Source organism: Oncorhynchus kisutch, linkage group LG26, assembly GCF_002021735.2.
Source record: "Oncorhynchus kisutch isolate 150728-3 linkage group LG26, Okis_V2, whole genome shotgun sequence".
Lineage (NCBI taxonomy): Eukaryota > Metazoa > Chordata > Actinopteri > Salmoniformes > Salmonidae > Oncorhynchus > Oncorhynchus kisutch.
The window spans coordinates 9885590-9911216 of record NC_034199.2 but is presented as its reverse complement, the minus strand read 5'-3'; the positions used below and the strand labels follow the sequence as shown (position 1 = coordinate 9911216).

Below are 25627 nucleotides of genomic sequence, written 5' to 3'. Positions count from 1 at the left end.
TAATCACATTGACGCTCTAATATTTTCCTCGGCTTTTCCTTTCTCTCTATGCCGCTGACTACCAGCAGAGGGCGCCTCCTGGTCATGTGACTTTGTGGGCGGGTACCACCACCTTAAGCCTGGCTGCTGCTGCTTCTCGGCCGACGGCTCCCTATTGGCTGTCGGTTTCCAGGAAGTGGTGACTGTATGGAGCCCTTCCTGGGAGCTGCTTACCACCCTGTCCCAGCCCCCAGGGGCCATCAGGTTAGAGCTCACTCACACACACCTATAAACAGACAGACACACTTAAACAACTTCACACACTTATACAAGTATACACAAACATGCATGACCATTCAAACGAGCAGACATTTCAACAACTTTCCTAACAAAAAAAGTGTATGTTAGCAGATATGGCTGTCTATCAACAAACAAGATGGGTTTTTAAACTAGCAGCTATGACTCATAATATGAACTTAGATTCACACTTGACATTGTTTACTTGTGTGTAAAACCCTCCGTGGTAGATACGTCTGTAATATTTAACTTCACTGGCACAAAGCGAGTGTACTTTATGGCAACAGATCGGGAACATACAAAAAAAACAAGTGATATTGGCCAGCCACATCAACTTGGGAGACAGAACCTGCTCCGCAACATTGAGGGAGCCTCTACAACAATATTTGCCAAGTCAACTCCCCCCTTCCTTAGGTCAGCGGGTGCAGAAAACTATTATTTGGTGTTGAGTCTTACTCAATTGCATGCCAGAAGCTGCCTAGCTGCTGCCTATGATCTCGTGATCAATGTTAACTGTTGCAGTGCTGTGTCATTTACGATTCCCAATTTAAATGTATTCCTTTTTACTTCCATTTGCATGCCCTGGTTTTAGTGCTGTTATTCACAATGGTCCCAAGAGTCAACTATACATCACTCTTCATCCCTTTACTTCCTCCACCTAAATGAGGATGTAATGTATAGGGCTAGCTCTGCCTCATATGTGCTCTGAGTAATGTAGACACTTGCTGGTACAGAAATGGCTTTGGAAGTCGAGCACTGGGCCTCCGCACTGTTATTCCAGCTGCCCACACCCCCTTGTGTAACCGCCTCCTATAGATTTTCTCTTTGACGTCTGCTTGTGCTCTGAACAGAAATGATTTCAGATGACTGTATTTGTTGTTGTAGCTCTGGTGTGGAAAAGGTCCTTGCCACTAATTCTGTGAGTGGGTTGTGGTATGGTCATGAATGGTGAATGGGTTTGAAAAATGAGACTTTTTATGATCCACCAGGGACCTTTGTTTTGGAAGGTTAAGCTGTTCCAAGTACCTGTTGGGGACCAGCACCAAGAACCAACTCTGTTGCTGGAACCTCCTCACCTGCTCACGTAAGACAGACGTCTCTGACGTGCGTGGGCCTATGTGCAATTGTCCTATAAGCACCATGACCACAACCTAAAATAAAATCTGTTCAATCCATAGACCTGACGTTTGTTTTCCTACTTTCGTTTCTCTCTCTTCCCTTCTCTCAATTAGTGGAGTGGAGTACCCCTGTGGATGTGAGCCTGCTCCAGGCTGACCCACTGTCTGAGAACATGGCTGCCTTCTGCAGTCAGTCTGGCTGCTCCGACTGTGAGTGCTTCCTGGTTCTAGCTCCAACAGGACTCTTTTTGTCTTTGCTCATTTAGATTTAGACTTGGCTAGGTCTACCATATGACAAGACTAAAGTACATATTATAGAATACCTAGGGGAACCTGCCATGTTACATGTGTGCAACTAGCTAAACTTTGGGTCCTTGGGCTGTGTGGTATGGCAACACCAACTAAACATAAAATAGGTAATATGGGCTTCACTCATCAATGCACTCTCCTCCCACCAGTGTTTGTGTTCAAGCCCGGCGAGCCGCGGCCCCTCTACTCCCAGAAGGCCTTGTGCACGGGCAAGGTACAGCGTGCCGTCTTTGCCCCGCGCGACCAGATGCTGGAGAGCTGCGAGGAGCACGCTCAGTGGCTCAACAGATCCCAGCTCTACTTCTTCACCCAACACATGGTGAATATATAATACACAGACTGTCTCCAGACTCATGGCTTCCTCGTCTCCTTTCCTTTGTCACCCCTAATAGGTTAAAGGACTGGACACACCACATGTTCTGTTCCAATTCAAACCTTGAATACAAGATCCCCCAAACTACTAAATTACATTGAAAGTAAAGAACCTGTTCATCTGAGGTGATGGCGCATGTGTGGGTTTTACTTCTTATTCCACTGGCAGGTAACTAACCACAGAGTTCTGTCTGACATCCTCTCTCCATTGTAGGATTTGATGACGTTTAGCACTAAGACTGAGGAGGACAGACTGTTGGCGTCTAGTAAACGGGTACCATCTCACTTTGTTACAAAGCAGTTGCGAAACATGTTGCCAAAGTGTTACAGGAATAGATTACATCTATAGCATTCGCTATTGAAGTCCTGACTGTGTTTGTTTTTGGGGTGTTTTTCAGCTCATGGTGGACGACAGTGTTGCCGTGACGCCGTTCTATCTGTTGCTAGGGAAACACAGGCAGCATCAAGAAGCGCTGACCAATCCCATGGCAGAAAGGATTCAGCTACCACAGGGTTCCATTGCCATCAAGGAGGTGTGTATGTGCGCACGCGCATTCATGCAAGGGCCACTGACTATTTATTTGTGGACTTGTAAATAAGCTAGTGTTTCTACGTTCTGTAGTGTTGGCCCTCAAAGTTCATGTTTAGCTTAAATAGTGCATATGCCAAGTACTTGTATACTTCCATGTTGTGAACTACTAAATATACTGAGTTCACTTTAGATGCTAGCTAAGACAAATTGGTCTACAAATATTTCTAGATTGTATTAGAAAGTTAAACCAGGTTCCTAGGGGGGGGGGGGGGAATAAGCATCAGGAGCTCCTCATAACTCATTCCTCTCTCCCCCTCAGCTGCTATACACCCCAGCCCACGTCCTGCCTTCAGCCTCGTTCCTCTGCTCTATGTTCGTACGCTCCCTGCTCATCTCCAGCTCTTCTGCCAGGTGAGTCCAGTAACTAGTAGTTACTTAATTGTCCCAGACAAGAAAATTAAAAAAAGACATTGTGCCAGTCTGGTGTAGTGGTCGTGGCTTCCGACTCAGGACCACATATAGATTTTGGCCACCCTCTGTCTATGCCTCTACTATTGAGGTCTGAATTCTGATATTTTATTAAATTATACATCACAATTGACATAGAATCACAATAAATAGGTTAAGCTATATTGGCCTGAAAACGATTAAGGTCAAAGCAGTATTGTGATGATGGCCTTGCACCCTAGGACTCTTTCACCAGTCTTGCTCTGACACATCAGTGCAGATGGAGACAAGGCGAGGAAGCCACATCAAATGAAATTTGACCACCTGGTTTGTCTTAATCCCAACTACAAGGCCAGAATTGAATCCAGCGCATCCGGTTCAAGAACTGGAGTTGTGCAGGCCACCACACACTGGCCGTGTCCGAATACCCATACTAGTCTACTACAGACTGCACCATTTGCTCTTCGCCACATACTATTTAGCACGTACCGGTTAGTAAAAAGTATGCCCCGGGTGCAACACAGTAGCGGCTCCTGATTGGCTGAGTAGGTGGGGTGGGACAGACATGCATTGCATTAACCAGCATGAAAATAGCTCATTAATTTCTCTAAACTCTGAATAGTATAGGAATTGCGTTATAGGCCTACTCAGGCTGCTTATAATTAGATCTCTCCTAGGACTGAAGACAGAAAAATATTATTTTGATTCCATTTCAACATATTTATTGGCGAAACCAAAGTGCTGTAACATACACTACCGTTCAAAATTTGGGGTCACTTAGAAATGTCCTTGTTTTCCATGAAATTAGTTGCAAAATGAGTAGGAAATATAGTCAAGACTTTGATAAGGTTATAAATAATGATTTTTAATTCAATTATTGTGTCCTTCAAAATTTGTTTTAGTCAAAGAACCCTCCATTTGCAGCAATTACAGCCTTGCAGACCTTTGGCATTCTAGTTGTCAATTTGTTGAGGTGATCTGAAGAGATTTCACCCCATGCTTCCTAAAGCACCTACCACAAGTTGGATTGGCTTGATGGGCACTTCTTGCGTACCATACAGTCAAGCTACTCCCACAACAGCTCAATAGGGTTGAGATCCGGTGACTGTGCTGACCACTCCAAAATGGAGTGATACCTTTTACCCTGTACAAATTTCCCACTTTACCACCACCAAAGCATCCCCAGACCATCACATTGCCTCCATCATGCTTGACAGATGGCGTCAAGCACTCCTCCAGCATTCTCATTTTTTTCTGCATCTCACGAATGTTCTTCTTTGTGATCCGAACATCTCAAACTTAGATTTGTCTGTCCATAACACTTTGTAAAAAATAATAATAATACTCTTCCTCTGTCCAGTCTCAAGCTTTTCTTTTTATTGGCCGGTCTGAGATATGGCTTTTCCTTTGCAACTCTGCCTAAAGGCCAGCATCCCAGAGTCGCCTCTTCACTTTTGACATTGAGACTGGTGTTTTGCGGGTGCTATTTAATGAAGCTGCCAGTTGAGGACTTGTGAGGTGTCTGTTTCTCAAACTAGACACTCTAATGTACTTGTCCTCTTGCTCAGTTGTACACCGGGGCCTCCCACTCCTCTTTCTATTCTGGTTAGAGCCTGTTTGCACTGTTCTGTGAAGGGAGTAGTACACAGCGTTGTATGAGATCTTCAGTTTCTTGGCAATTTCTCGCATGCAATAGCCTTCATTTCTCAGAACAAGAATAGACTGACGAGTTTCAGAAAAAAGGTCTTTGTTTCTAGAGATTTTGAGCCTGTAATCGAACCCACAAATTCTGATGCTCCAGATACTCAACTACTCTAAAGAAGGCCAGTTGTAATTGCTTCTTTAATCAGCAGTTAATCAACAGTTTTCAGCTGTGCTTACATAATTGCAAAATGGTTTTATAATGATCAATTATCCTTTTTAAAATTATAAACTTGGATTAGCTAACACAACATGCCATTTGAAACACAGGAGTGATGGTTGCTGATAATGCATATGTATGCATATGTAGATATTACATAAAAAAATCTGCCGTTTCCAGCTACAATAGTAATTTACAACTATAACAATGTCTACACTGTATTTCTGTTCAATTTCATGTTATTTTAATGGACAAAAAATGTGCCTTTCTTTCAAAAACAAGGATATTTCTAAGTGACTCAACTTTTTAACGGTGTAATATAAATTCAATCAAATAGCCTAGTACACAAACTTTTCAGATGTTCAAATCAAAATGCTATTGCACAGAAAAACATGGACGGTCAGGTGCATCGCAAATTCAGAACTGCTGGACAGCAACGTAATAAACTAAACCACTGATCATTGGGAACGAGATCAGAATGACTGCTCAGGCTTGATCCATTATGTTCAAATCAAAAGGCCTGAGTAACATGCCATCAATAATGCAGTATCGACACATTCAGAAATCAAGATGGTTTAGTATTTAGTTTAAAAGCTCTGACGAAGGCCAAGAGAACATACTTTTCAGTGAGAAAATAGATTCACTGTGGGTGAAATAAAAATACTTCTGTTTTCAAATATGCAGCCTATGATGCAATACTAATTTTTAGGAGAACAAAAACTACTTAGCCCACTTTTTTTTTTTTTACTCCACCGCAGAAGCTTTTGGCATCTTCCCATTTTAAGATCCTAGTTTTGTAGTTTGGCTACTTGAAGAGAACTAGGGCCTGTCACTCGCAGCCCACCTCTTCCAATGCATTGTGGAAAAGTCTGCATCAAATTCTACTAGATCTGAAATTAGTATAACATCCTAGCATTTAGATCATACTTGATTTTCATTGTTTCCCGCTGTTTGTTCACTTCTGTAGCACATCCCCATATCTTATTGATCAGCTGTTGTCAAAGCCGAAATGAGTATGCCATCCGGGCATTTAAAGTATAGTTGATTTTTCGAAATGTCACATAGTATTACACTTGAAATTGAAAACTGTCTACTATTTAGAAAGCAAGTATGGGTATTCGGACACTGCCATTGACTTCCTTTGCACTCCGACTTGGCATGATGTCTGTGTTGACATTGCTCAGGGTCACTCTGCTAAAGGCCTGGGAGATCAGAGAGATGGCTCCAGTCTTGGCAGCGAGGCTGAAAACACTATCAGCCTCTCGTTAATCTTTGATTTTTTTTTCAAACCAACAATATGCCGTAAGAACTTTTCAAATGCTGACCGAAAAGATCCAAAATAATGTCCCATGATTTGTATTCAGGCTAGTTCTTGGATGCCGCCAGGTGGTTGGTTTTAAATGGTCGTAAACATAAGGTTACATGGCTACTTGACTATTTGACATGAAAACGGGCTGATACACCTCGGTTCAGCAGATAACTTGACAATGCTATGGAAAATTTCATTTTATGCTGACTGTTAGGAATAGTTGCTTAGTTGGCCTCACGACCGGGACTTTCAACTCCCTTATACAAGTGTTTTGTTGTTTTTATAATTGCTGAAGCGAGGAAAAGGAACCTGTAGAAGAGGAAATGGAGAGTGAGGAAGAGGACTCTGAAGGGGAAGCAGAGCTCCGAGACGCCAGGCAGGATCTGGGGGGGTCGGCAGCATGGGGCCCAGGTGAGGAGTTGGGGGCACCAGCTCTCACGAAAGCCCAGGAGCGGGAACTGAGGAGAGTGAAACATTTTGACCACAGCTGGCTCAGTAGCGTCCTGGAATGTTAACCTTTTACCAAGCCCAAACACACATACACACACACTTTACCCAGTCATAGTTTTCCTATGGCTGTATTTTGATGTAATAAAATATTTCAATTTTCAAATGTGCCGTATCATGCTTATCATTTTTGGCATCACCCTCCCCAAGATCAATAGTTTTGCTATACTTAAAAAAATGTGTGTGTGTATATATATATATATATACACACACACACATATTTTTTATATATCTCTATATATATATATATCTCTATATATATCTATATATATCTCTATATATATCTCTATCTATATATATATCTCTATCTATCTCTATCTATATATATATAGATATATATATATATATATAGATATATAGATAGATAGATAGATATATAGATATCTATATATATAGATAGATATATATAGATATCTATATAGGATATATATATATATATAGATATATATACACATATACATATATACACACACACATATTTTGTCTGTCCTGTCTGTCTGTCTGTTATATATGTATATATATGTGTGTAGTATGTCTGTCTCCATGCAGTAGGGTTGGGCAGTATCGTCATACCGTTTCTCTCATCCCGAGATTTATGTATTATCGGCTTACTACACAAGAGGGCGCCAAAAAAGACAATTAGCACAAGTAATAGTGCATTTCCATAGGGGCTGCTAGCTAAATATGCTAACAAGCGCAAACAAAAAATTTATGAAATAGCAAAGACAGGCAATCCAGCTCCATAAAGTTATACGTGTATAGGTAGGACTTACTTAATGTCCTTTTGTGAGTTTGGACTTTTACAAGCGAATGTAAACGAAAGACATTACTTAAATGAACAAAGTTTTGAGGCATGCTTGTCTGAAGCAAGAACAGTACTGGTCGCTACGGCAACGAGCCTGCCTGCTCGAAAAAGAGTGGGGGAGGAGGAGCAGACAGGCTGAGAAATGAGAAGAGAAAAACAAAAGGAAATCTAGACAGCACTGGCCCTCTAGCCTACAGATAAGTCATCCAAAGGGCTTTGACTTCTCAAACACCGCAGAAAGCTAACACTATGATTCACCCTCACTTTATTAATTCAGCCACTTAACTTAGATAACTAGCTAATTAAATGTAGGGGTCGTGAGATTCTGCGTTCTTCACACAGGAAAAATAGTCAAATCTTGCCGTGTTTTCTAAAGTCACATCTAAAATGCTTCTTATTGTAATTTCTGCTCAGTGTCAGACATTTTGTGCTTCAGTTGCACTTCTCCATTCAAAATGCCCATTCATGAATTCTAACACTGATAGTCAACGCTCTGACAGTGTAGCTACTTTCTCTGGTACTTTTCTCAGTGTAGCCAGCCTACTTTTCTCTGGTAAAATGAAAGATTAACTTTAAGCAAAACATTAGGAAATGTAGCTGGCTACATTCTTTCTATGATTAACATTTAGAAATATGATGGTCATGCATTGTTGTTTTTTTATAGAAAAATGCCTTGCTTTGTCATTGTAAGCTCATTTACTTGTATGGCTGCCTGCCAAATAGTGTTGCGCTTGTGTTGTCATCTGAAAGTACATTTATTTTCAGACAAATGTGTGGCACTAATGTATTTTCTGTGAAGCAAAAAAACTCTGACTTTCAATAGAAAATGCGATCCCTGTCAATACCACAGCTGGACTCACCTGCTCCCGCTTTCTACGGTTGCGCTATTTACAAACAAACAGGCTCAACTGTTCTGGGGAACTACTGTATGCTTCATAATGCGACAGGTGGAATAAAGAACGCGACCTGCTTTATCTCCTAACGTATTGCCAAACCATCCCCTGGCTATTTCCAAATACCCCAGTATACTGCCCAAGCCTACCATGCAGTATTGTTTATTATGCAGATTGACTCACTTATCAAAGTCCAGCTAATGCAATCAATGTTATTCATACACTATATGTGTCAAGGTTGCTGGCATCATGGTTGTAATTGTAGTTCCTAGAGGTAGAATGAGCTCCAAGCCCTGACAAGGCACTTAAAACTGACCAAGTCACATTTTTCTGTTCCTCAAGTTGACAAAGCGTGCGTAGGTCTGCCTCAGCAGAAACTGGGTCACGCTCAGTTGGTTTCCCTATTGGCCCAAAATGATATGTTTAGTCAGTGAGGTATGTTTAGCCTGTTAGTGACCCAATATCACCTAGGACTGTAAACCTGATCCCATTTAACCAGAATAGAAATCACTGAGGGTAGAAAGCCAGTTGTGTTCTTAAGGTGCTATCAGCAATGTCAGGCCGGCCATAGGTCACTGTGCTCCTAATTTTTAAAGAAGGGATTAATTTAGCAGGAAATATTTAAAAAATCGGAACTATTAAGATTCTATTTTGTATGTTGATGTTTCTTAAGATCAGTGTGACATTATCTGAGGAAACAAACTCAAATATTCTGCATGTTTGTTTTATCTGGAGTCTTAGTTAATTTAAGTAGACATTGGACTTCTTAAAGTGCACTTTTCCCCTTGAACCCTCAAGGCCAGGAGGAGCGTTTGTAACTGTTGGGTAGTGTGTCAATATAATGCACTGGGCCTCTTAGAGAGCTTGTGAGCAATTGGGGGACAGGCGGCGCTGATGCAAATCCAGAAAAGCCAGTCGACCTACTGGTCACACGGGTCTGTTCTGCCCAATCTGTCACTCATGTTGTGGGAAACCAGGTCACTCTTTGTCTTTCGCCTGCAAGCACACAGATCTAGATCATACAGCTCAGCTTAGCCAGTCAGTCCATTTAACACTGGCTGTCAAAGGGGCTTCTGGGGCAAATTAGGGACTAACCCCTGTGGAATTTGAACCTGCACAGTGGCGGCCTGGCCAGAGCTAGAGAACTGGGGACTAGGAACTGACTGAGAGGGCCTCTTAAAATGGCTGCAGTCTTCTTATACAGTACAATGATTTGGTTCCTGTGATAACATAAAACACCAACGAGACAGTGTGAAGACTTTATTTATTTCAGAGCTCATGCAATACAAGCTGTATAACTGTCCTCCACTCATTTGAAGTGAATGTAGTTTTTGCATTCAAACATCTCAATTTACTCAATTTATGTTGCAAGCTGTGATTACATAATGATTTCACAATGATTCCATTTTTTTTTTAAACAGATTATCTAACAATGCTTTTTCTGTATTTAACAATGATGGGAGATTATGGACAGTACATTATGGTCCATTGGAACAGTGTACTCATGATTTTCTTGGTTTATGCATTTAGGGCTGGGAATTGCTAGGGAACTTACGATGTGCCGATACGATATGTATTGCGGTTCTCATGATTCTATATGTATTGCGATTTGATGTTCCAAACATTTATCTCACTATGTCTGCTGCAGAGAGACGAGAGCATGAGGAAACAACTAGTTTTGATCTGTCAGGTTAATAAGTCCTGAAAATATGTTGGCTCGCTGTTTTAAAAAGAATATTGATCTGTAACAATCAACAACAAAATCCCATTACTATTATGCATGAGAGCATTGCTTTGTAAACACGAGGCAGAGAAATTTCACAAATCGTTCAGAAAACATTTATTTGCTAATTGAGAAGTTAACACTTATATAAAAACATTTAAAAACCAGACCAACATTTAAAGACGACAATCTGACAATGTTCAACTACAAACATTTTTACATCCAGTACAGTGTATCAAATAGTCTATCAATTGACGGCAATTGTTATATGAAAAATATAAAATTGCCTTGTATGAAGTATTCCTGAATAAATGTTAAGAACAAATGCGCTGTTATTTTCTGGAGAATGTGCTTACTTTACATTTGAGGGGTAACCCATGTCAAACATCAACATAGAGCTCAGTTCCTGCCATTTCTCTACAGAACACCAGCTGCAGTTCCACAAACCTGCAGTCCTGTCTGACTCTAGCTCTGGGCGGTGTATTAAAAGGCTCTTGTAGGCAGATGTAAAGAAAGGCCTCACTGTTCTCTTAAAGTGCTGTGGCTATTCTCTGCACCAATCCTAATATTTTCATTACAAAATCTCAGCCATGGTTTTCATGGGCAGAGGTAATAACCATAGTCTATTGTGAACATGTGAGTATTAGTGAGTCAAACCACATTTACAACTTTTTTTTAAAAAGGCTTCTGAAAACATTTTAGTGGTGTTGGAGAGCTCCAAGAGCTACAAACGTACAGTTCTGCCTGGCAACCATCTGGTTGGTGTAATGGCAGTCCATGGCCAGCTGAGACAACCTGAAGATGCTGACATTCTACTCTGGCAAGTGAACACGAGGTGGGGAGGTCTGCTTGACTTAGGGGGGGAAGAGAGGAAAATCACAGGTACACTTGGGAGGGATTTAGAAAGCCGCCCACAGGAAAAAGGTGGTACGGTTTTTCATGCTCACCTTGTTTCTTGGTTTACGATTGCGCTGTGTACGCATTTGTGGCAGAGCTTCGCGTAATGATGGCTCGGTATCATGGGCCCGCCAGGAAACTAAAAGTCCTTCAGTTAACCTCAAAGTGGGGAGGCAGGAGCTCAGCCATTATTATGGACATAGTACAATCACTTAAAGTATTCATACCCCTTGACTTATTCCACATTGTTACAGCCTGAATTCAAAATGTATTACTTATTTTCTCTTCACCATCTACACAATACCCCACAATGACAAAATGAAAACATTTTTTTTTTAAATATATATATAGTTTCCGTAAGTATTCATACCCCTGTACCTTTTGGCAATGATTACAGCTGTGAGCTTTTCTTGGTAAGTCTAAAAGCTTTCCACGTCTGGATTGTGCAACATTTGCCCATTTTTTTTATTATTTTCAAAATTCTTCAAGCTTTTACAAATTGGTTGTTGATCATTGCAAGACAACCATTTTCAGGTCTTGCTATTTGATTTTCAATTAGATAGATATTAGATAGATATGTTAAATATGCCATAACATGATGCAGCCACTACTATGCTTGAAAATATGGAGATTGGTACTTTAATGTATTGGATTTACCACAAACAACACAACTATGTTTTATTCAGTACAGGCTTCCTTTTCACTTTGTCAATTTTGTTCGTATTGCTGTTGATCCATCCTCAGTTTTATCCTTTCACAGCCTTTAAACTAGTGGTTTTAACGTCACCATTGGCCTCATGCTGAAAACTCAGAGCGGTTTCCTTCCACTCCGGCAACTGAGTTAGGAAGGATGCCTGTATCTTTGTAGTGACTGCGTGTATTGATACACCATCAAAAGTGTAATTAATAACTTCACCATGCTCAAAGGGATATTCAACATCGCTTTTTTTAAAAACATTTTTGCCCATCTACCAATAGGTGCCCTTCTTTGTGAGGCATTGGAAAACCTTGCTGGTCTTTGTGGTTGAATCTGTTTGATATTCACTGCTCGACTGAGGGACCTTAAAATTATTTGGATGTGTGTGGTACAGAGGTGAGTTAGTCATTTAAAAAATAATGTTAAACTCATTGTACACAGTGAGTCCATGCGACTTGTTAAGCACATTTTTACTCCTGAACTTATTTAGGCTTGCCATAACAAAGGGGTTGAATTCTTATTGACTCGACATTTCAGCTTTTCATTTTTAATTTGAAAATGTGAAACAATTCCACTGACAATATGGGGTATTGTGTGTAGGCTAGAAACACAATCTCAATTTGAAATCAGGCTGTAACACACAATGTGGAAAAATACAAGGCGTGTGAATACCTGTGTAGAAATCAATTATGACAAATAATTGTTATACTATAGTTAAGAGAATTGCGGGGAGGGGGTCGAGATCTTAAGTGTACACAAGTGTCTACAATAGCGTTAATGAGCTTATACAAGTTTCACTGTCACTTCACATCAAAAAATATTTGGAATGCTCAAACAAAATGTAACAAACCGGTTTTCCCCTCACTTCCTTTAAGCTATATAAGAAGGTCCACTTTGGTCATTGAGTGTGTTAATGTTTTTTTTAAATGTTTTTTGCACAGTTTTCCAGCTGTTTGCTATAGCTAGTACATTAGCACCAACGTTGGGTGAGAAAGACAATAGTGGTGACACATTGAGAATATACACCTGAGTGTACAAAACATTAGGAATACCTGCCTAATATTGAGTTGCACCCCCTTTTGCCCTCAGAACAGCCTCAATCAGTTGGTGCATGGACTCTACAATGTGTCAAGCGTTCCACAGGGATGCTGCTCCTCCAGTGCTTCCCACAGTTGTCTGTGGCTGGCTGTCCTTTGGGTGGTGGACTATTCTTGATACACACGGGAAATTGTTGAGCGTGAAAAACCCAGCAGCGTTGCAGTTCTTGACACACTCAAACCGGTGCACCTGGCATCTACTACAATACCCCGTTCAAAGGAACTTCAATATTTTGTCTTGCCTATTCACCCTCCATGGCACACACACAATCCATGTCTATCTCATGGCTTAAAATCCTTCTTTAACCTGTCTTTGAAGTGGATTTAGGTATCTCCAATAAGGATTGTAACGTTCACCTGGTCAGTCCGTCATAGAAAGAGCAGGTGTTCCTAATATTTTGTACACTGTATAGATAAACATAAGTATTTGCGCTCCTTGAATAAATACATTTGCATAACCCTTATAACCATGTATTAAAGAGAAATGAGCAAGAACTGATCATCTAAAGCATTAATTACTAAAGCTGAAATAACAAATGCTAACACAAATGATTTATAGCACCAATAAACTACTGACAAACAAATGGCTTCAAAGTGGGAATGGGAATCCCACGGCTGATGCAGAGCTGTAATGAGATGCAAACAGCACTAGCACATACTTGAGCAGTACCCAGCTGTAACCGTAGTAACTGCAAGTGGCAATACCTGCAATTTTCCACATTTGAATTTAGCTTTTAAGCTGAATGCATGACAAGACTGCGACATTTTAAATATTGGAAGTAGGGAAGTGGTATTTTTGTGACGCTTATGACCTCATGATCTGGGTTGTTTGTCTGAGAGAGACTCCTTCTCTGTCTGCGGCCGCACTACCCTCCCTCAGCGAACGGTAAATGCTATCTACAATGACAAAGGACAGCACCTGCTAGGGTAAGGCGCAAAAGTAAATACATTAGTTCTGCCGGGGCTACAAGCATGTTTAGGTTGATGACTAGGGGGCTGGAGGAGAAGGGGGTATTTGTACTGCAGGCAGAGCTGTAAGCAGGGAAAGAGTCTCTTTAATGGGTTACACCGTGGTGGGAAGCAAGGAGGGAGAGCCGGGGAGGGCCTGAGTCTGCTGCTCTGGAGAGCAGCAGAGGAAGAGGCGCCGCCCGAGGCTCTTAAAGGCAAACCTGAAGTACATTATGTGGCCCATAGCCACGAATGAGACGGAGAGGATGACGAGCAGGCCGAAGGCCTCTGGGTTGGGCGCCAGAATCACCATGATGAAATGCAGAAGGTCTAGGAGGTAGTTCATGGAGTTCTGGACGCCGTTGATCAGTCCCCTCTCCGACTCGATCACATTCTCTTGGATGAGCTGGGTCACGGTTAAGTCAAAAGACCATAGACCTGCAGAGGGGATGACGGCACAGCAGTCATTCAGAATGGCATTTTTACGGCCACATAAAAGCAATAGAAAAATAATCCGAATGATTTAATAATCATTATCTACTATATTGGCATCAAAGGCTGGCAATATTTCTCTATGGTGACATTAACACCGACTGGAGCCGACTTCCCGCGAAGTGGTGGCTGCTGCCTTATACCAGTGGTTCCTAAACTGGAGAGGTCTGATCTCAATTTTTTCATTTTTAAATAAATATTTCTAGCCAAAACAGAATAACCAAATGTGGGGTCTGTGGAAAAAGTTTAGAGGGTGCAATACAATGTCATATTAATCTACAATTTACCCTTAGAGGGATGGCCTGGGAGGCTCACAGGGATCCACAGTTACTCCATTTTCAACTCAGTACTTCCTGTATTTCCTTCCTAATTTTAAGCTTTAAAACTGCAAAACGTTCTTTCTACCCCATGGCAAAATGTGTAGAGTTGCAGGAAATTAGCCTCATAATTGGCTACGAATGAGACGGAGAGGAAATTAGCTGCTAAATTGCACATTTTCACCACTGGGAAGAGGGAGTCTTTCAACAACAAAAAAATACCAGGGCCCGAGACTTGGTTAGTCTAGCCATGCATGCACTGCAGCAGTCATAGTAAAACTCTTTGTATGCTATTTTTAGCGCATTCTAAAGTTGGGAGTTGTGTTCTGATTTTGAGGGGGTCCCTGATGAATTTGCTATCACAAAAGGGGTCCCCGCCTCCATAACGTTTGGGAACCCCTGCCTTATACAACAAAGTTCATGCGCTACGGAATGATGTGACGCTTTGTTTTAGACTTCTGTGCCAGCGTAACTTAACATAGTAGCACTCATTGAGCGCTTTTCCCAATGTGGACTTTCGAGTAACTCACCAATTCTAGCAGCAATGACCCCAGAAAACAGCAGGCTGACTGACATGTAGGACTGCAGAGGCGGCAGTTCCTCGGTGGGCGGCACGGTCGAACTATTAACCAGCAGACCCTGACCATCGATGGTTAGCACGCTAGTCGGGTAGGCGGCCTCCGGGAGGGCGCTGCTCTTCCCAGTCAGGTGGCTATAGATGTCCTGGAAAGGCGAGACACTGAGGTCAAAGGGGCTGCCCGGTGCGAAGACGGACGCCACGCACAGCATTAGGCAGGAGAGCTGCACCACACCCGAGATGAAGCCTGTGCGGATCAGGCCACAGCTCTTGCGAACCCAGGTAAAGGCCACCGTGCCACAGATGCCCGACACGGCTGAGGCGCCCATCAGCAGGCTGAGCACAGAGCCGTTGAGGCCCTGCATGTAGGCATAGCCTGTGGTAATGCAGTCAAAGCCCAGCACTGTCATGTAGAGGAAAGCCAGGGACATGCCAGCGAAGAAGATGGACTGGTTGTAGTAGGCCACCCAGCCATCGCGGATGGTGCGCAGGGGCTCCGCCATCTGGTAGCAGCAGCCAGTCTTCCTGGGAGAGTCGGCCTTGACGACAGCAGTCTCGTTCATGAGCTGGGAGCCCTCCACTGGGCCCTGGCCGTTCTCTAGCTCTGCAGACCACAGGAAGAAGAGCAGATAGACATGAGTTTTGGGCCACACAACTGTACACAGTTCAAGGCCCGTATCCACAGTGTCTCAGCAGGAGTGCTGACCTAGGATCTGTCCATTTGAATCTTAAGCAACCTGCATACGCATTATTTAAAGTACAATAGAGCAGCATAGCTACTGTAATAGGTCAAAGCTGCGGGCTGGAAAACCTTGGTAGAGCACGGGTGGAGTAGGCATTGTGCTGCTCATGAATTTCTTTCAGACCAATCCCTACTTCTCTCACTTAAATCTTTTTCCCATGGTTAATTTGCGCTTAAAATGTCAAATCAAATGTGTCTCAATTTAGGGCGGCAGGGTAGAGCGTTGGACTAGTAACCGGAAGGTTGCAAGTTCAAATCCCCGAGCTGACAAGGTACAAATCTGTCGTTCTGCCCCCGAACAGGCAGTTAACCCACTGTTCCTAGGCTGACATTGAAAATAAGAATTTGTGATTAACTGACTTGCCTAGTTAAATAAAGGTTAAAAAAAAGGGCCCGGTTTCCCAAAAGCATCTTAAGGCTAAGTTCATCATCAGAACCTTTGTAGGTGCATCGTCTCCGATCGTTACTGAAATTGCACTTAAACACTTATTTACAGATGGCCTCTGACCACTCATTGAACAGCTAACTGGGTTGTTGGATGCTTTTTTTTTGTTGCCCTTGTGTCACTTTATACACACAAGATTCTCAGCTAAACATAGAATCAATGTGTTTATCTATCTCTATGACCACAATAACTTCTGAACGAAGCTTACTACAGTACAAAGTTGCCAATGTCTTTGCAATTGTTATAAACCAGCAAAGCATATAAAATAATCCATGACTGCCTTAAAATGAGTAGAGTAAGTAAGTAGAGTATAGGCCTATATATTTAAATCAATTTCATGTTCAATTTAATTATATTTTGCTAATTGTAAGTCGTCTACTTTTTGTCTCAATTTCATGGATTTGCAGGCTTAACGTGCACAATGTGTCATTCATGTGCATAGCCTAAATATTTAGTGCATAGCCTAAGCATTGGAATAAGCCGCCTAATTATTTGCAGCCTTAGATGATAATTTCTCTCTAGGAGCTGATCTGTTGTCAGTACCTAATTTATAAGGTACGATTTGAATGGAGAACGCTGATCCGAGAGCAGCACAGCCTTTCTTTCGATCCTATTAGGATATTGACATGCTCTAACACTTCTCCCTACGTGGTGTTTTGGGAAACGCATGCAAGTTCTTTGGCCGTTTATAGAAACGATGGATTGTTATAACACTCTTAAGCTTAAGTTCCATCAATATCGGGAAACCAGGCCCTGGCTATTGTCTATTTGCATTTATGCAAAACACATGGATTCTCCCTTTTTAAAAAGGGAGGGGGGTGAATATCGACAGCTGCTTTACATTATAAGCACATACCAGTTCCTGTAAGTCACTCTCAAAGTACTGAATAAATTGGATGACTGAAGGAGAGCCTTCCAGACCCCCCTCCAATTTTTTTACTTGTTGATGGCTACTTCCCACAAAGGGAACCTACACCGTATTTTTTTGGTGCGGTCTGCACTGGCCTTGATTTCATCGTCCACGGACAGCACTCCCTAAAAACACGGCGCTTCGATACAAGTTACTTTTTATAGCAGGTTAGGAGAGCTAACCCTTTATTTATCTTGCTTTGTAAAAAGACAGTTTAAAACAGTTGATTTGTTGAAAACACTCCATTTAACCTGTTATGGCTGCATCCCCCTAACGGGATAAGAGTCATCAAATACCGCTGAATAGCACTACATACAATAAATATAAATATTTATAGTAATATTTATGAAATCACAAGTGCAATATAGGAAAACACAGCTTAGCCTTTTGTTAATCCACCTGTCGTGTCAGATTTTGAAATGATGCTTTACAGAGAAAGCAATCCAAGCGTTTGTGTAAGTTTATCGATCGCACGATAAAACATTAAGTACACTCAGCATCAGGTAGCTCGGTCACGAAAATCAGAAAAGCAATCAAAATTAATCGTTTACCTTTGATCTTCGGATGTTTTCACTCACGAGACTCCCAGTTACACAACAAATGTTCCGTTTGTTCCATAAAGATGATTTTTATATCCAAAATACCTCTTTGTTTGTCGCGTTATGTTCAGAAAAGAGCAGTCACGACAACGCAGGCGAAAATTCCAAATAGTTTCCATTATGTCCACAGAAACATTTCAAATGTTTTTTATAATCAATCCTCAGGTTGTTTTTAAAATATTTAATCGATAATATATTAACCGCAAACATCTCACAGTAGGAGAGGGGAAAACAATGGCTGTCCAAATTCTGTTGTGCAAGCAAAACTCATGTGACCACTTGACGCGATGTCTGCAACACCACTAAGCAAGGGGCATCACCAAGCAAGTGGCACCATGAAGACAAAGGAGCTCTCCAAACCGGTCAGGGACAACGTTGTGGAGAAGTACAGATCAGGGTTGGGTTATTAAAAAATATCTGAAACTTTGAACATCCCATAGGGCACCGTTAAATCCATTCTTAAAAAATTGAAAGAATATGACACCAGAACAAACCTGCCAAGAGAGGGCCACCCACCAAAACTCACAGACCAGGCAAGGAGGGCATTAATCAGAGAGGCAACAAAGAGACCAAAGATAACGCTGAAGGAGCGGTAAAAGCTCCACAGCTGGGCTTAATGGAAGAGTGGCCAGAAAAAAAGCCATTGCTTAAAGAAAGAAATAAGCAAACACGTTTGGTGTTCGCCGAAAGGCATGTGGGACTTTTTGGCCATCAAGGAAAACGCTATGTCTGGTGCAAACCCAACACCTCCCATCACCCCGAGAATACCATCCCCACAGTGAAGCATGGTGGTGGCAGCATCATGCTCTGGGGATGGTTTGAATTTTTTTTATTTTTTTTCCTAATGCTAACGACCCTGTTATCTGCTATGTGATTCTCGGTAACGGCCGGACTGCTTATGATGAGGTGGGGGTTGTTTTGTATTGCCAAGTTGATTTGCAAATTTTCATAGACATTGGTGTCACATTGGCTTAGATATGATCGTAGGGAGATTTTAATTTAATATTGAGCTTTAATTAAGACTAATTCATTGTGATCTATAAGGCAAAACTGATCCTAGCTCAGCACTCCTACACTGAGACACTTTGTTGATACGGGCCCAGATCTCAGCATTTAGTCTTTCTTTCAAAAACAGATTTCTATTTGGTTTACATTTTTTTGTTACAATATTTCACAAGAACACTGATGTTGAGACATATCTATCAGTGATGTTCATTGATGTTTCAGAGAACTGGAGGGCTAGAACATACCTTTTGGGGAGTTCAGTCGTTTCAGTTCCTGGTAGTCTTCTTTCTTGACAGCCTTCATGGCCAGTGCTGGAGTTTTCTGGTAGACTTTCCACAGCAGACAGTACTCCAAGCACATAGAGCACAGGTTCCAGCCGGCGATGAAGCCGCAGCCAATAAAGTTGGAGCAGAAAGCCATGATCTGGCCCACCAACATAGGCGCCAGGATGTTTGTTAGCTGGTCGATGATCCGTACAGTGGCATTCATGTCTATTGAAGAAGCGCAGAATTATTTTATTGTCCATTATCCACAGGAAAAGCAAATTCGTATGACAGGGATTTTTATAGATTTCCTGAAGGTCAATTTACTTCAATGGTGCAGATAAGCAAACTGTAGCACATAGCTCTGGTTATTTGTGAACTGTGGGTCTTTATGGCTTGTGAAAAAATTCCTTTGAGATTAGATGTTCGGAAGTGTTGCATTTTTACTGTGTTAATCTGTTTGATAGCGTTTGTAAACCAAGGTGAAACTGGGGAAGTTATAAAATAACAATTAGTGATTTGCTTTGGTTGGGTTCAAAGTCACGCCACTGCAAGGAGATAAATGCCCGGTCACGAGGCCAATCGATTGGTGATGGTTTCCCAAGGAGACTGACCTGCCAGCTTGCTGCTGTCCTGTCCAGCCACAACCACCACCCAGTCTCTCTGGATGGTAATGGACATGGCAGTACTGGCCAAGTTAGCAATGTTGGCTATGGAGATGACCAAGATATAGCAGCATGTCTGAAAACCATGAAAACAAAACCATTATTGATCGCTTAGGTAAAAATCAAAACATACAAGTTAACTTTATAAATATACTTTTGAAAAATCAAAACATGAACAAAGTTTCCAGTGTGATATTTTTGGCCTCAACATGTGACCTTACTTTAAAAAAAAAAATTTTTTTTTAAATGTGTTCATCTTTATTTTAACAGGGTGTCATGGAGACCAAGTCTCTTTCAAATGAGCCCTGCACAATACAAAACACACACTTGAATACAAAATATGATAATAAAAAATAAAATAAATATATATATATATATATATATATCTCTTCACTTAGAATATCCCCCACTATTACTCTAAAGTCCCTAAAGGGCATTCAAGCCTCCCTTGCAACATATTCCACATCTGTGGAGCATAAAAACTACAAGCTAGTTTTATATACAGTGCCTTGCGAAAGTATTCGGCCCCCTTGAACTTTGCGACCTTTTGCCACATTTCAGGCTTCAAACATAAAGATATAAAAGGGCAGAACGACAGATTTTGTACCTTGTCAGCTCGGGGATTTGAACTTGCAACTTTTTGGTTACTAGTCCAATGCTCTAACCACTAGGCTACACTGCCACCCCAATAGAAAACAGCATCTAGAGGTTAAAGTGTGGAAGCTGCTGCGTGCATGTAGATTATATCCCCGTAATCTAAAACAGACATACAGTAAATGGCCTAGACAACTTCCTTTCTATTATCAAAAGACTACACATGCAATATTTCTCTTTTTTTATTTAACATTTTATTTAACTAGGCAAGTCCGTTTTAAGAACAAATTCTTATTTACAATGACGGCCTACCCCGGCCAAACCCGGACAACGCTGAGCCAATTGTGCGCCACCCTATGGGACTCCCAATCACGGCAGGATGTGATACAGCATGGTTTCGAACTAGAGGTCGACCTCTAGTAATTGGGGCTGATTTCAAGTTTTCATAACAATCGGAAATCTGTATTTTTGGGCGTCGATTTTGCCTATTTATTTATTTATTTTTTACACCTTTATTTAATCTTTATTTAACTAGGCAAGTCAGTTAAGAACACATTCTTATTTTCAATGACTGCCTAGGAACGGTGGGTTAACTGCCTGTTCAGGGGCAGAATGACAGGTTTTTACCTTGTCAGCTCGGGGGATTCAATCTTGCAGTTAAATAGTCCAACGTTCTAACCACCTGCCTCACGAGGAGCCTGCCTGTTACGCGAATGCAGTAAGCCAAGGTAAGTTGCTAACTAGTATTAAACTTATCTTATAAAAAACAATCAATCAACGACCATTGCTCCAATTGTGTACTGAACCATAAACATCGATGCCTTTCTTAAAATCAATACACAAGTATATATTTTTAAACCTGCATATTTAGCTAAAAGAAATCCAGGTTAGCAGGCAATATTAACCGGGTGAAATTGTCACTTCTCTTGCATTCATTGCACGCAGAGTCAGGGTATATGCAACAGTTTAGGCCGCCTGGCTCATTGCGAACTAATTTGCCAGAATTTTACGTAATTATGACATAACATTGAAGGTTGTGCAATGTAACAAATATTTAGACTCATGGATGCCACCCGTTAGATAAAATACAGAACGGAATAAACGTTTTGTTTTCGAGGTAATAGTTTACGGATTTGACCTAAGGCTCGTATTTCTGTGTGTTTATTATAGTTAAGTCTATGATTTGATAGAGCAGTCTGACTGAGGGGTGGTAGGCAGCAGCAGGCTTGTAATAGTCAAAGGTACTGTATATGGTTTAGAGAGAAATAGTCGACGCGTTATAATTCCTGTAATAACTTGCGGCTGAACTTGAAAGGGGCTCCTTCGTTATTTTACCGTTCATGTCTTGAATGTCTTGATCTACTTCGAGTAAGGTCTGTGTTTCGTGCAGGCTTAAACCGCCTCGGCGTTTTGATACCCGTGTAATTCTCACTAGGATAAGGTAACGTTTGTCAAAGTATTTTCATAAATCCACTCTACAAAAAAAATTATCTTCGCTTTATATTTAGCCAATATTGATCAGTTACCTTGTCCTATGGATGTCTACAGTTATAACATTGGCAAGGTGGTGTAAGCCTACACGAAACACAGACATTATTTTAAGTGAATCTAAAAATATCCTATGGAATAAATGAATGAAGAAAACGCTTTTCCGATTTTGCTAGGTGTCATGGGAATTATGACTCGCACTTTGGTAGTCAATTCTTACCATGTCCATTATTAAAATAGATATATAGAAATGACAGTTTTTGATTTCAACATTCATCACAGGTAACTTAAACTCTATTTTTATTCAAACAGTTGAGAGTATTTGTCTCCTAAGCAGACTCTTCAGTATCATTGTCACTTCAGAGCTGTGTGTGTGTTTTACAGATGGCAGAGAAAAGCAGAGCACCAGTGTGGGACTATTACATGGAATTGGCACCAGGGAAAGCAAGGTGTCTTATTTGTGATAAAGATGTAAGCTTGGGGTCAGCAACGGCTAAATAAAAAAATACCACCAACCTGTGGAATCACCTTAAGAACACCCATCCAAAAGCCCATATGTATTATATTAAATTAAAATAATCATCGATCGACCTCTATAGCTAACACTTACACGACAACAACGAGAAAAAACTACTATTGTACCTCTTAGCATATTATCAGCCAGTGTAAGAGTGAAACAAACAGGCCTGCTGTTTTTTGTTGTGTATATTATGGTTGCAGCTGTTCTGGCCAGAGGAATACAGATGGATTGGCTCAACTGGTTAGGCAGCATTTCTAGACTTCACATGACAGCCCTAGAAGAACCCGCTGACTACACAGTCATGAACAAGACACTCAATCTCCTGTTTCTCCCCCATCTCCAGAAACACACATACCAGAGAACTTACAGCAACCCCCTCTCTCAAAAACCAAGGGCCCCTTCACAAAAACACGATTTGTCCCACAATGCACCACGTGAGAGACACTTTCATGATCCTGATAGTGTAGCAGCCAGCAGATTGTAAAATTTGCTATTGCAACAGTCTTATTTTATTAACAAAAAACAAGGCACAGCATTTCTTCCTTGGGACAAAGTCTTGCTGAACAATGTAAATGAAATCTGCTCATTTGGACCCGATCTACACATTCAACCAAAAGAACGAGCCCCTTCAAGAAGCCAAACATGTTTCCTGGCAAATCTTTGTAATCTTAAGAATCAAACAATTTTCTCTTGATCGCAACTCAGGCAAGACATGGCTTTCTGTTTCAAATGGGAGGTAATTGAGTGAACTCGAGGTCTGAGTGTAAAATACTGATGTAGCTCATTTCAAAGGCATAGTGAAGAAAGCTTTCAGACATTATTCAATGTGTAGCCTAGGCTACTGTCCAGAGGCTGAACTGATGTGTAAAGGTTGTTTTAAATTACAGATCATATTAGACGAAGGTCACGTTGTACTTATCAAATGGGTAAATGCTTCTGCTGCAAATAACCATTCAATTCTAAGTTTAAAATGACAGTATGAGAGAGTTGAGACAATGGAACCTTACCAGAACCCATCCATTATATAACTCTGAGAGCTGTTCTTTGAACTGGAAAACCACCATCAAGAGGATCCCACACAGTATGACGGCACAGTTCTGGACAACCAGTGAAGTCTGGGCCACTATCAAATTAGAGGACAAGCATTAGAGATGTAGGGTTGGTCATAAACAATTGATTTCTGAAGAAATCACCAAGACGCATCAAGTTATTTTAATGGTCTCGAATAGAGAATTATTCCAATTTCCATCTAAATCAACACATTCCCCAAAAGTTCTAATCCAAAACAAAATTAACGATATACTAATGTTTTGAGACTGTATATTGCTTATTCATGTTTTGTGTATTCAGTTCTGTTCAGAAACACTGACTGTAGAGTAGGCCTACTTATGGCTACATACCTTTGAGTCTGGGGTTTTTATCCACCCAGTCACCGATAATGGCTCCGAGCAGCAGGACTGACCCTGCCACCACCAGTCCGTACACAGCTGTGAGCAGGAGGCTATTGCCATACAGCCCCACCAGAAATACAGCTACAGCGAAATTCCACATACGATCTCCCTACAAATACATGCATGTTACATTGTTGTTTCAACCAGCAACCTGGTTTCATAGCTTAGACGTAACATAGAAAATGTAAATCTGGCACACTAAAGTTATTATGATATGTTACGTTTGGTATGGTTACATCAGACAGATGGTTACTTAAGGCCCCCCAAAAAAGTTGGATGGGTGGGTGTATAATGTGAACGTTTAGCAACCCAAAGTTAGAATCTCATCACAGGCAACTTTTCAACTACCTACTACTTTTTTTGTTACTTTGTAACTACTTACCATGTTAGCTAACCCTAACACTTTTAGATAACCCTTTAACCTAACTCCTAAACTTAACTCTAACCTTAACCCCTAGCCTAGCTAACGTTAGCCATCTATCTAGAATACGTAACATATCATACGTTTTCCAAATTCATACCATATAGTATGTTTGGCAAATTTGTAACATTGTACATTTTTCTAATCCGTAACATAATACGAATTGTAATTTGCAACATATCATATGAAATGGGTGCTGGACCGCCAGAAATTAATACACACCATACGAAACGTAACATATTATACTAAATGGAGTGTCTTGGATTTATATACAGAATAACAAGAAATGCTCTGAGACCAGGTTGCAACCAGCTGTTAAAATGTACTGCACAGTAGGGCTACAGTATATGGATAATGCTTGCAGAAACATGATCCTAGCCTACTATCGAGCCTATATAAAGCTTTCCTATATAAATTAATAATGGTTACTGTCAAGGGCTGTACACAAAATAAACATGACCTTAATAATGCAATTACCTGATTTAGAAATACCATGACATAAATATTGAATAGACGATCGCACATTATAAGGAAACATCCATGTGTCTACTGATTGGACTTGATCAATGTTATTATTTTTTATTTTTTCAAGCAAAATGTACCTAAAGAGATGGGAAATAGCCTATATACATATTTCCTACGTGTGTACCTATTCTAAAACATAAATAAGCTATAAGATTTTGTCAAATGACCCTCCACCTATGATGAGTAATTAGGGTGATAGCCTACCTAAACATTATTTTAAATTAATGGTTTACAATGGTTGTGACATTTTGTATTGGCTACGTTTGATTCACTTACCCATGTGGAGAGGGCATGTCCAAGGTAAATAAGGAACTTTGGCGATGTGAAGAAAGATTGGACAGATTCTGCAAGGGAAATTATGTTTGAGATTCTTTGTTGATAACGGAACAACTGTGGTCAATAGATCGGCAGTTATCAATACTTAATCAAATATTCCATTTGAATGAGTCCTTTTAAAAGCACTGAAAATATCAAATTGACCTACCACAATAACGTTTCTTAGGTCCCGCGTTATCCATTTGTATTTTTTTTTCTCAAAATAATTGAATCAATATTTATTTCCCTTTGTACAGGCTTTCGATGCAGGCGATACTCGGTTCATTGAATTTTCGATAAACGCACTCCAAAGCTCCCCTTTCTCCTTTCCAAACTTAGCTATCACTGTAGCTGAAGTTGGAAAGATATATATTTGCCGAAAAGCCTTGTTAGTTAAAATGCAAAACAATAAAATCTCCTGGACGGCTCCAGCAGCCTTCTCTCGTCCTTTCTGCACTGCCAACAGTGTTTTTTGTCCCCGCCGTCCCCTGTCAATATATCTACAGC

The 25627-nt window shown here is 40.9% G+C and overlaps 2 protein-coding genes across 2 annotated transcripts in view; one reads left to right on the top strand and one right to left on the bottom strand.

The window, feature by feature from the left end:
- The window catches only part of wdr75 (WD repeat domain 75), a 25657-nt gene extending 13096 nt beyond the window's left edge, over window positions 1-12561 (top strand). The window contains exons 13-20 of the mRNA XM_020461724.2: window positions 69-243; window positions 1266-1360; window positions 1509-1604; window positions 1853-2022; window positions 2290-2349; window positions 2474-2608; window positions 2927-3018; window positions 6520-12561. Coding sequence (XP_020317313.1) covers window positions 69-243; window positions 1266-1360; window positions 1509-1604; window positions 1853-2022; window positions 2290-2349; window positions 2474-2608; window positions 2927-3018; window positions 6520-6739 — 1043 coding nt within the window. The 3' untranslated portion in view covers window positions 6740-12561. The remainder of the gene's footprint in view (window positions 1-68; window positions 244-1265; window positions 1361-1508; window positions 1605-1852; window positions 2023-2289; window positions 2350-2473; window positions 2609-2926; window positions 3019-6519) is intronic.
- On the bottom strand, window positions 9677-25627 carry slc40a1 (solute carrier family 40 member 1). Its single transcript, XM_020461939.2, has 8 exons — window positions 25290-25627; window positions 25082-25149; window positions 23809-23968; window positions 23416-23531; window positions 19756-19882; window positions 19124-19369; window positions 15131-15781; window positions 9677-14229 (listed from the first exon to the last, which is right to left on the bottom strand). The coding sequence occupies exons 1-8, from the start codon at window positions 25321-25323 to the stop codon at window positions 13907-13909; spliced, it is 1725 nt and encodes a 574-aa protein (XP_020317528.1). The 5' UTR covers window positions 25324-25627; the 3' UTR covers window positions 9677-13906.

Excerpts from the sequence above, each read along its gene's own strand:
- slc40a1 (XM_020461939.2), bottom strand. The coding sequence starts at position 25,323 with ATGGATAACGCGGGACCTAAGAAACGTTATTGTG. Across the intron at positions 23,532-23,808 it reads TAAAAACCCCAGACTCAAAG|TGGCCCAGACTTCACTGGTT; the intron begins GTATGTAGCCAT and ends CTAATTTGATAG. Across the intron at positions 19,883-23,415 it reads TATATAATGGATGGGTTCTG|ACATGCTGCTATATCTTGGT; the intron begins GTAAGGTTCCAT and ends CATGGTTTTCAG.